This window comes from Phocoena sinus, chromosome 1 (assembly GCF_008692025.1).
Source record: "Phocoena sinus isolate mPhoSin1 chromosome 1, mPhoSin1.pri, whole genome shotgun sequence".
Lineage (NCBI taxonomy): Eukaryota > Metazoa > Chordata > Mammalia > Artiodactyla > Phocoenidae > Phocoena > Phocoena sinus.
The window spans coordinates 39168177-39180419 of NC_045763.1; the positions used below are offsets into that span (position 1 = coordinate 39168177).

The following is a 12243-nucleotide window of genomic DNA, read 5'->3' on the forward strand; positions in this document are numbered from 1 at the left end:
TAGTTGTGGCATGCATGCAGAATCTAGCTTCCCGACCAGGGATTGAACCCCGTCCCCTGCATTGGGAGCACGGGGTCTTACTCACTGGACCGCCAGGGAAGTCTCAGAAAACTCTTAACAGATATTCACTTAGCAGCAATAACACACAGCCACTACCAGGACCAGAGCAAAAAGTCTGTAAGATTTCGTGGTCCACAGAACATTTCTGTACTCTCATTTTTTGTCTGCACATACCATTCCCACATATGGGTTCCCTTCCCAGTCAATTCTCTCTTCTATTATCTATACACTTAAAGGTCCAGCTCAAGTTTGCCTTCTCTAAGAAAATGTCCCCTATCATCTCTCTTGCAAACAGTAATAGTGCTCACTGTCTAAATTGTTTATTTCATAGTAAATCATATACTTTATTATTTATCTTTCTATGTGGGAATATTTGAATATTTTATCGCCTCACCTTTAATTATTAATTCCTTGAGGAGCTTTAAATCCCAACACAGTATGAAACATAATACTATTTATAGGGTAAGCACTCATTAAATACTGAATTAGTATAAATTTCTGACTGAATAATCTATCTAAATGTCATTAACCACCAACTCGAAAAGAGATCGCCATGAACACTAAAGAGAATTTCTGCAAAATTGCCTGGCAGTGAATTTTAAACAGTGTTATCCTGAGTCCTGAGTTCTTCAAGATGCCTTAAGGACAGGGGTAGTGAATAAGGTTAAAGAAACAGGGCTCTAAGGCTTCAACTTCAACCAGAAGAATTCAGTTTTGTTTTATATACTGGAATTCTACCTAAGATTGGACAAAAATCTTGTTTTAACTGATTCAGCTGTTAAAATAAGAAAGCTTAAGCATCATTAGCATTTATGGTTTTATAAGGTGATCCAAATATTAATGACATATTCATAGTACAAATGATTCACATGCTTATAATATACATTTGAATACATATATGGCTGAAAAGGTTTTCATAAGTAATGCAATACTTACATTCCCACTAATGGGAGAGAAAAAATCTTGGGATCAGATTCCAGCAAAAGTAACAATTTGCGTGTCTCATCCATGGTAAGATATCTAAACAGAAGACATTCATGTAAAAACAATTGGAAATATGCACTTTTACCTAAAAGAGATAATCTGAGTGCTGAAGAAGTATATTTTAGGCAGAGGAGAGGATTCAAATGAATAATTTCTTTTACATACACATGCACACAAAGAAAACAGTTCAAAGTGTAGAAAAATATTCTACTAATTATGAGGATGACATGGAAGAGATTTAATATCTTAAAATTTCTATGTATTAAAATGGTCATTGAAGATTACATACCTTTTGAAAAAGTTTGCTCTAAAAAGTATCAAATTTTAAATCAAAAGTATTAAAATCAAGGCTAACAAGTGCAGAACCAAATAGGTTTCCCTGGGAGAAATGAATTTCCTGTTGCTGGAAGTATTCAAGCATGCAGGTGACTTGACAAGATTGCAACAGATGTGACTTCTCACTGAAGAAGGCTGAATTAGGTGAGGGATATTCAATCTTCCATGTACTATATTCCTCCAACCGCTATCAAAGAATTTTGCAACCATCATGATAGAACCCCAAAGCTCACTTTTCCCTAAAAGGACATTATACTACATTTATACTTTGTTAATATAATATACTTATTACTGACAATAAGTTTTAAGAATTTGATAAGTACAGTACAACTGTCAAGAGTTTACTGTTATGGCTTTAAAACACAAAAGTAAAAACAATGCCATTTGTGATATAAAGTCTTAATAGTATCACTGAGGATACATTTTATTGCTATAATAACCCTAAAACACAAAGATGATGAATTTATCAAGCCATGTGACAATATGATTAAGCCTGAGTTGGCACGAGATTCATGTATCAACAATGACCCTTACACCTGCTTTGAGAGCTCTTCTGCCTTGACAACCTGATAAACCAGCTTAGGCTTTCCATGATTTTCCCAGGCAATTTGGACACACCTTCCTGCTTTCCCAGCACTATATATAAAACCCTATTACGTTTATCCACATCGTGTTTACATGATAATATACTTAGTGGACAGTAAGTACGGTTTTTTTATATATTTAATGCCAGTGTATAACACAATACTATTCCACAATGGATCCTAATAAATATTAGGGTAAACAATTGAATGTGGTCAAAGAAAAAGGCAAACGTCATAAATAATTCTAGGTAGAAAGGGGCAAGAGGAATAGGTGATTAGATAGAATACTGAACATCCTGGGTTACTACTGGCATGCCGAGGGGTCACAAAGGAATAATTCAAAGAAAGGTAAATTCATGCTTCACTAGATGGACTCAGGTACTAAGGAAAATAAATTAATTTTTTGGTTAATTTTAACACAAATTTCTATGTACCAATTGAGAAGTATTTTATTACTCCAAGAGAATTAAATGTTCAATTTAATTCAAACACTTTTTAATCACTATCACCTTTGACCATTCCATGATTTTGGAATATAGCAACGCTTTTTCTTTTGTGCCACCCCAACCAGAAAGGTGCTGTGATCAGCATGTGGGAACTTTCTTGCTGTTCCAGGGACACTCTGAAAAGAAAATCCTTTTTCTTATCCTCTTTTGAAGAGGCATATTTGGTAGACAAGACTTGAAGTTGAGTTTACTTTGCCAAACATTTCGAGCTCTAGAGACCTAACAGGAACTAGGGTGGAGTCAGTGGGAAAGGAAGCCAGAAGTGAACTGCTTAGACTTTAAAGCAGTTGGTGCTTACATTGTCTGACTTAGCTCAGTAGACAATGGATAAAGAAAGTGGATGAGGATTCAGGGAAGCAGCCCTGCTGAGGATCAGAAAGCAAGCAATTTGGCTTACATTTCCTAAGAAACTACGAGTGTTAATAGGAAGCTAGAGAGGATGCTGCTTCAGCTATGTGAGGAAACTCCACCCTCAAGTGGTTGACAATTTGGTAAGCAGGAGTATCATACATTATAATTTAATAATCTCCTTTATCTGCAGTGCTCATTATTCACAATTAAAACTGCATATTATAGGACTTCCCTGGTGGTGCAGTGGCTGAGAATCTGCCCGCCAATGCAAGGGACACGGGTTCGAGCTCTGGCCCAGGAAGATCCCACATGCCGTGGAGCAACTAAGCCCGTGCACCACACTACTGAGCCTGAGCTCTAGGGCCTGCAAGCCACAACTACTGAAGCCTGCATGCCTGGAGTCCGTGCTCCGCAACGAGAAGCCACGACAATGAGAAGCCCGCGTACCGCAACAAAGAGTAGCCCCTGCTCACTGCAACTAGAGAAAGCCCGTGCACAGCAATGAAGACCCAACACAGCCAATAAATAAATAAATTAATTAATTATTTTAAAACCCCTGCATATTATAGATAATTCTCCAGCCTCCATTAGGCTCATTATCAGAAAACTATATTCAGCAAAAATTAACAATTTTTTCACCTTCCTTGGTTATTTATCTAGCTGTCACAGATCTCAGGCATGTAAACTGACCAAACAATTATTTCATATTATGTGAATAACATGAAAATATACTAATGTGACAAATATTTAAAATTTTGGATGAATAGGTCTTTTACTTACCCATATTTATAGGTACCTTGAACTTGAGAAATATTCAGATTACTGCTCAAGTTTCTTGCCAGAGCTGTTGGAATAATGGGGATGGGCTTCACAGGTGTGCATTTAAAGGTATTTGCTAGAGTTACTGCTGCCCAATCCAAGTCAAAATCCACAGTGTCCAAACTCTCCCTGGAAGTGATATGAGCTCTTAGGGAAAGCAGTTTACCACAATCCAAGGAATCTTTGCTACATACATGATGCTGCAGAGCCTAAGGAATCAATATTATACAATTATTTTAAAGCTTTGAAATTTGTCCTTATCTCTGAAGGTTTTGTTTCATATATCTTATATTAATAAAATTAAACAATTTCTGATTTGCAACATTTCAATTCTCTTATTTCTTCCATGTGACCAAAAGGTTACGTGAATCATTATGTTAAAGCAAAAAAGATTTATATACCAAGCTCCATCATATATTTCCAACCTATATGTCCCAGCAGCATTTTAAACTCTTACTGGAGAATGTCGCTTTCAATAAATATTTATTACGTGGGTAAAAATGGACATAAATTAACTTTGACTCAGTCTCAGAGAATCTAAGGTCCATTCCTCTCCGATTCTTTTCTATTACTCCAAATTGTCAAGTTAGTTCTTCCTCTGTAGTTGCTCATGCAGACTGTGCCCTTTCTGGTCTCACTGCCACCACTCTGCTATAGGCTAATACACCCCCCTCTAATACACACCTGACTACTGCAATGGCCTAACTATTCTGACTTCAGTCAGCCCTCCCTATCACATTAACCATCCCTGATTTAACAGTATTTCCTCTTTTCAGAAATTTTCAATGAAAAACATGGCCCATTAGATAAAGTTCAAATTCCGTAGCCTGGCAGACAAGGCTCTCTATGATCTAAACAAACTAATATTCAAGTCTGACTGCCCACAAATCCAGCAAAAATCTCCACCCTCAATGTTACCCTGAGCACATGTTGCACTTTGCTATCTTGGTCATGTTGCTTCCTCTTCTGGAATGCTACCCATATTACCTACCTAGGATTTCTGTCCTCAGAAACCATATCTAATTGCATTTTAGGCCAACATCATTTAGTGAGAAATTAAATGAATACCTATTAAATATGGGTTTATTAAAATATAACACAGTACACATAGTTTGATTCTTGTGTTGGATAAGGAATAATCACATGTCAACAAATCTCACCTTAAAAGCTGAATTGAAGTCATCTGCATTGTGCACTATTATTTCTCTTGAACAAAGTCCTTGAGTGTGAATTGTGCAAGGGATCACAAAGTCCCCAGGAAGAGAAGCAGTAGGGGTTCTTTCTAAGCATTCAGGTACCTCTCGACCAGGATCAAAACGATCTATTGTCAATGTCACACTTTCTTCATCTGAAGAACAAAAATAGCAGTTATTATATAGCACGCCAATTATGAAATGTGAAATTAACCAAGCAAGCCTAGATTACAGGAAAGTATTTTGTTCATACTAAGAGTACATTAAACTTTCATTAAAAAAAATGACTTACATATATATTTATCCACCTGACCAAACTGTAAAGTCTATGATGAGTAGTGTCACCTTTTACTCATCTTCATAACATTGGTATACAGTAAAGAAAATTAGCCAAAGTACATTACAGTAATTGACTGAAACAGTAAACATAAAATCTATTATACTCATAAAAATAATTTTTCAAAGTATATTACCTTCATCTACTGTGAGAGAACCAAGTAAAAAGCATGGCAAGTTTTCTTTATTCTGCTTAGCATGACGACAAGCAAGTCGGATGGTCTTTTCAGTTACCACAAGCTTTGGATTTCTGAAAAATAACAAATGTCTTTTACGAATGTGGTGGATCTGACAGCTTAAAAAACCTTCCTGCCATGAAATGTTGCCTAAGATATAATACACATCTTTTAAAATGTACAGAAAGATCACTGTTGGGAAATCCTAGGGTCAAAGGCAGCGGGTAAGGAGGGCTACCTGGAAAGCAGAATTGCAATAAGCAGACACTGAAGTTATAGTTGTTCTCCAGGCATTCATAAAATTCTTAATTTTATGAATTTTAGGATCAAGAACCTATGAGGCCTCCTGTTTTTGTAAACAAAGTTTGATTGAAATAGTCACATCCATTTGTTTACATATGATCTATGGACTTCAGATACTAGCATTACTGAATACAGAATATAAATACAATTCACATGTTTAAAGAAATACAAAAAGGACTCTAAAATATGACTAAGGAACAAGATACTATGAAAAAAGACCAGACAAATTTATTATTCTATAAACTGTGTGTATATATTATAAATAATCTTTCACATATATAGCATACTCCCACATTTAAAAACCTAAATGAGGGCTTCCCTGGTGGCACAGTGGTTGAGAATCTGCCTGCCAATGCAGGGGACACAGGTTCAAGCCCTGGTCTGGGAAGATCCCACATGCCACGGAGCAGCTGGGCCCGTGAGCCACAACTACTGAGCCTGCGCGTCTGGAGCCTGTGCTCCACAACAAGAGATGCTGTGACAGTGAGAGGCCCACGCACCACGATGAAGAGTGGCCCCCGCTCGCCACAAGTAGAGTAAGCCCTCACACAGAAACGAAGACCCAACACACCCAAAAATAAAAATAAACCCAACCAAATATTTTTTTAAAATCAAATTAAGGTATATGTTCTAAACTACCCCAGGGGAAAAAAAAAAACCTAAATGAACACATTAGATGGCAACTAAGCACAGCTAAAGATAAAATCAGAAGAGCTGAAGAGCACAAGAAATTACTCAAAATGAAGTAGAGAAAGATGGCAATAGAAAATATAGGTTAACAGACAAGTAGAAAATGAACAAGTCTGACAAATATTTAAACTTCCACAAGACACTCTGTTTTTGTCAATGATACCACCCTTCTCTGAGAACTTAAATACTTTTTTTTTTTTTAATTTATTTTTGGCTGTATTGGGTCTTCGTTGCTACGCGCAGGCTTGCCTCTAGCTGTGGTGAGTGGGGGCTACTCTTCGTTGAGGAGCACGGGCTTCTCGTTGCGGTGGCTTCTCTTGTTGTGGAGCACGGGCTCCAGGCATACAGGCTCAGTAGTTGTGGCACGAAGTCTCAGTAGTTGTGGCTCGCAGGCTCTAGAGCGCAGGCTCAGTAGTTGTGGCGCATGGGCGTAGTTGCTCCGTGGCATGTGGGATCTTCCTGTACCAGAGCTTGAGCCTGTGTCCCCTGCATTGGTAGGTGGATTCTTAACCACTGCACCATGAGGGAGGCCCTTAAATACTTTTTGACTTGTAATTTTCCTTTAGTTCCTCTATTCAGTTGATCATCAAATGCTATACATTTCTTCAAAACACCTTGTTTCATTCTTTCCTCTTGGTCTCAACACTGCTACACTGCTCTAAACCCTTATAAGAGCTAGCATTTATTGACTACCTCCTATGTCCAGGCACTGTGCCAACTGCTGCTTTACAGCCTGTCTCATTTAATCCTTACAAAAGTACTATGAAACAGGTGTCATATCCCCATTTTATAAATAAGGAAACTGATCCTTGGCTACTTTACTGAGGTCACTTAAATAAGAAAGGGTAAAATCAGGATTTGACCCTCCAGGAAGTCTGACTCCAGTTACACCACCTTAAACCACTACAGAATAAATCTACGTTCCTTGGATTACAGAAAACCATCTTGCATTAGGCTGACTCTAGGGTCTCCCCACTATGATCCATCCTTCTTAGAACTCTGCTTTTAGCAAGTAACTTTCTTAAATATAAAATCTCAGTGGATCTCTATTTTCTATTACTTGAAGACTAAGCTTCTATGTCTTTCTTTCACAATCCTGGCCATAACCAAAATATTTTATGTTCCTTCTAATATGGTCTATTCAACTCAAAATCAATCTTCTCAGTGTTCTTCAAAGACACCATGTGGAAACATGACGAAAAACTCAGTTTTTATTATATTTTGTCTCTTTTGAATTCCTATAATACTTAGAACTTTAGATTTGCAGAATATTTTAACTGTGGAATTAAGATTACTTCTCAAAAGCACAAGGAACAGATTTAAGAAGCAGCAGAAAGAATACTTTGTATGAGGGGAGCTCCTGAATAGAAAAGTTAAAAAAAAAAAATTGGGTCACTGTAATCATTGCCTTACATATTCTTTGGACTCCTGTTTAACCTGGTTTGATTTGGAAAGAGAAACATTTTATACCTGTGGTAATTGAGATGTAAGTAGATATAATCTCCAATTGGCATTGGGTTCCAAAGCGCACATTTTGATGGAGGAAAATAGAAAGGCACCATCCTGCTTGAAGAAAACCTTAAAAAAAAAATTTTTTTTAAATCAAAGCACAATGAAAAACAGTAGAAATTTTACAAGAAACAGTTTAACTGTAAATGATAGGGTTTTCAGATTACTTTTGTAATTTTAGAAGGCTTGAAAAATATTTTTAAAAAGTAAAAAGGAAAGAAAAATCACTTGTAACTCTACTATCAAGAGAATAAGCACTCAAAATTTAGGTATGACTTTCTGTCCTTTTTATCCTATCCATATATATATTTATATACACGCGAGTCTTTTTAAAAAGAACCGGGAATATCAATTCTATATAATCTTCTTTAAGTAACTGAAAAATGAATATAAACCATGTATTTACATTTAAATTTAAAATTAATATCCATCCTTCTGAACTGATTTCTAGATAACACTTAAAAAATCATGAAAAGCACAAAAACTTTTCAGGGTTTTCAAATTTGGTATCTTGGGCCCTATCACATGAGTTTTTTATGTTATTGTTCTGTGTTTTTTGGGGGTTTCTTTGGCAGTGCCACGTGGCATCAGGCACCAGGGATCGAACCTGTGCCCCCTGCAGTGTAAGCGTGGAGTCTCAACCACTGGATGGACAGGGAAGTCCCACACATAAATTTAATTAGTGAAGCATCAAAAGGACATCATTAATAATCCCTCCACAAAGATCACGCAAGCAATGTAAAGCAAGGTTTCAATGTTAAATCATATAGGATATCATCACAGAGTTTTTAATCACATGTAATTAAAGCAAGAAAGCTCTGACAGTGAGCTACCTACAAAAGTGCATTTGCATGGTAGTAGATTATGAAATAGTTGAACTGAAAAAATATTTATCATATCATGCACTAAGAATATCTTGTTCTAGATCTTACTTTCATGTTTCATCTGATAAAACTTCTCAACTAAAATATTAGCCCCAGGGACTTTCCTAATGGTCCAGTGGTTAAGAATCCGCCTTCCGATGCAGGGGATGCAGGTTCGATCTCTGGGTTGGGGAACTAAGATCCCCCATGCCTCGGGGCAACTAAGCTCCCATGCCCTCAACTAATGAGCACTCGGGCCACAACTAGAGAGAAGCCCGTGCACTGCAGCGGAGGATCCCGCGTGCCGCAACTAAGACTCAGCACAGCCAAATAAATAAATTAAAAAAAAAATTTTTTTTTTTAAAAAGAAGTCAATTGCAGTAAAAAATATACATATATTAGCCCATTTACTGATCACCTACTATGTACCAGGCATCCTACTGGCCACTTTACATGTACAATATTTCTCACTAAAACTGTTCCAAAAACACTTTATTGTCCACTTTATAGATAACAAACTGTAGCTTTTATAACTTGATACAGCAACTAAGTAGCAGAGCTGGAATTTGAATCTAAGTGTGGCTGATTTCAAAGCTTATACTAGTAGAAACTGAATGATGTAGTGCTTTATCCACCACATTCTTAGCTATTTGCTTTCAAATCTTTGTCTGATTTGAGCTCATATCTATAAGGATTTTTAATCTCCCTTTTTTGAAATGAGGACAGTCTGAAATTAAGAAATGTATTCAAGGTCACAAAGGTAGTAAGTGACCAACTGTCAAGTTATCTATGCCTCTATATCTAATATATTTATTATTTACCAATTGGTGAGAGGCGGTATGATATAAGGGTTAAAAGCAAAGCCTGGAAATCAGCTGCTTAGGTCTGAAACCTGGCTTCAGAATTTGCTGGCTGTGTGACCTTGATCAAGTTATTTAATGTCTCTGTGCCTCAGTTTCCTCAGCTGTTAAACAGAATAACATCAGTATCTCCTGGTAGAGCTATACTGAATATGAGTCAATATATGTAAAATGCCTAGAAAAATTCCTGGCTTATTTTAAGTGCTCAATGTTAGCTATTTCTTTTTGCTCTAAGTAGTCCATTGTACCTTTAAAGCCCAACCTACACTACTTCAGGTTTACTTCCTTGCAGTACAGAGTAGAAATCATTTCAGGTTTAAATATTGGCTATACCATTTACCAACTATATAACTTTGGGTTGGTTCATCTCTCTATGCTAGTTTCCTCATTTAAAAAAAAAAAGAGGGGGATAATAATAGTACCTACTCCTCATGGGTTTGTTGTGAGGATTAAATAAAAACAATGTATGCAAAGTGCTTAGCACAAAACCTGGCAGAGCAAGATTTTAATAAATGCCATTATTAGTCTTTTTCTTAATCTAAGGTATACAGGTAGACTTCAGAGACAAGAGAGATACAAATGCCCTGAAATTGGGTGCAAAATGTTGCATGTATGTATAAAAGTATTTTTCCTTATAGGGAATGAGATTCATGGCTATCAGATATTCAAAGGGGTCTGTAACCAAAAATAATTCAAAACTGCGGCCCTAAAGCCCACAGATTACTGAAAACCAGAGTTCAATAAATGAATTAAAAAACTAGAGTTGAATATACCAGGCATAATCAATTTAAATCACACGAGTATATTAACTTCCCTAGAATGTAAGGAATGGATTTGACCCAATAATAAAATTAAAGAGAAGAACAGAGGTTGACAAATTTTCAAAGAATAAGAGGTAGCAACAGGACAGAACAGAAGGGCCAAAATTAAGCAAAAGGAATATGAGAGCCTCTTTGGGTCATGCTTCCCATTGTCTTCATCAAGAACATCTGGCACAAAGAAAAATAATACAGAAAATAAAGGTAACTCATGGATGCAATTCTAGTTTAGAAGAAAAAAATTCACACGTCAGCATTAATTGTTCTTCTCTGGGGGAGAAAAGAACAATAAATGATCCAAAGAGCCAAATAACACAAGCCAATTTGCCTGGTCCTCACAGTAATGACAAATTGAGAAAATCAGGAGACAGCTGGCAAGCTCCTCCTTCCTACACCACTTGAGTGGGCAAAGGCTTAGGGACATGTAGGAAACTTGATACATCCAATGTGAAATTTTTCCCATCAAGGAATTGGGGTTTAGAAGAAGGAACTCAACCACTTTCCCATTTGTCTAGGATGTAAATAAATATGTATGTGATCTTTAGCCTCAAAAGTTCAGGTACTGGGCTTCCCTGGTGGCGCAGTGGTTGGGAGTCCGCCTGCCGATGCAGGGGACGCGGGTTCGTGCCCCGGTCTGGGAAGATCCCACATGCCGCGGAGCGGCTGGGCCCGTGAGCCATGGCCGCTGAGCCTGCGCGTCCGGAGCCTGTCCTCCGCAACGGGAGAGGCCACAACAGTGAGAGGCCCGCCTACCACAAAAAAACAAAAAAAAAAAACAAAAAAAAAAAGTTCAGGTACTATTTCATCAATAAAAAGACCCTCTGTGAAACTAAAATAAGGGAAGGAGGAAATAAGACTAATATTTACTGAGTGCCTACTATGTCTCAGATCCTTTAGTTTAGTAATCTTATTTAACCCTTCACAATTATCTTCTGTTAGAGATTACTGTCCCCAATTTACAGATGAGGAAACTGAGGCTTAGAGAAGTTAAATAACTTGAACACGGTCATCCACCTAATAAGGGGTAGAGCTGGGATATGGACCCAGATTTTCCTGGTTCTAAAGATTATTTTTTTCCTGCTATTCCAACCCAAGTTATATGAGCAGCTGTGAAAGAAAACATTTTGTAAAAATATTTCTATACCTGGTATTCATCTGGGTCCCTGTGAGAGGATACGTAGGCTCCATGATAGTTGGTGAATGATTGACTCAATTTCACATGCTCAGGATCCTAAAGAAGTAAAAAGAATATTACTAATGAGTGACAAAAACGAAAAACAAAAGGAAACATGATTTAACCACATATTAAGAAAATAACAGACAAAGTTAGGTTACTTAAGTGAAGTGTCTTCATCCATAATTAATAAGATAAAGTGCCTGTGGATTCTGATCATTTTCATACTTTACAGTATTCAGTATAATTAATGTTAATATTTATTCTAGGCAGCAAAACCCACCAATATATCTATTCATTAAAGAAAGTACAGATTCTGCCCCAAGATCCTTGTATGAATTTAGTGAGCTGGGTAGGGCAGTCGTATTTTGGGCATGAGATTTTGACCAAAAGCCTCGTAATATTCAGAAAACCACAAAGAAGCAAATAGGAACAATTTGGGCCAGATGTTTATTAGGTCTATAATAAAGTCAATGAATCTTCAGTCTTGTGGAGATGGGAGGCAAATGCTGCATACCCACAAACTAACTTGTATCAGTGCCAAGTCAGTGGTGTTTCTTTGGCTCCACATACCTTCTCTGGGTAATCTCATCCACTCTCAATTGTTTCCATACCTATCTGTATATACCAAACTTTCGGCTTCTGCCTCTCTTTTGAGTTTCAAGCCCATATTTCTAATTG

General features: G+C 37.1%; 1 protein-coding gene across 5 annotated transcripts in view; it reads right to left on the minus strand.

The window, feature by feature from the left end:
- Window positions 1–12243, minus strand: part of STIL (STIL centriolar assembly protein) — a 62286-nt gene that overhangs the window by 40477 nt on the left and 9566 nt on the right. For 2 of the 5 annotated variants that reach the window (XM_032607272.1, XM_032607262.1), the window contains exons 5-10: window positions 11533–11619; window positions 7809–7916; window positions 5307–5419; window positions 4801–4988; window positions 3602–3849; window positions 997–1080 (exon numbers count right to left, since the gene is read on the minus strand). In XM_032607272.1, the coding sequence (XP_032463163.1) occupies window positions 997–1080; window positions 3602–3849; window positions 4801–4988; window positions 5307–5419; window positions 7809–7916; window positions 11533–11576 (785 nt within the window). In that variant the 5' untranslated portion in view covers window positions 11577–11619. Of the gene's footprint in view, window positions 1–996; window positions 1081–3601; window positions 3850–4800; window positions 4989–5306; window positions 5438–7808; window positions 10312–11532; window positions 11620–12243 lie in introns of those variants that run through there. The other 3 variants (XM_032607292.1, XR_004346069.1, XM_032607282.1) reach the window with 3 other exon arrangements.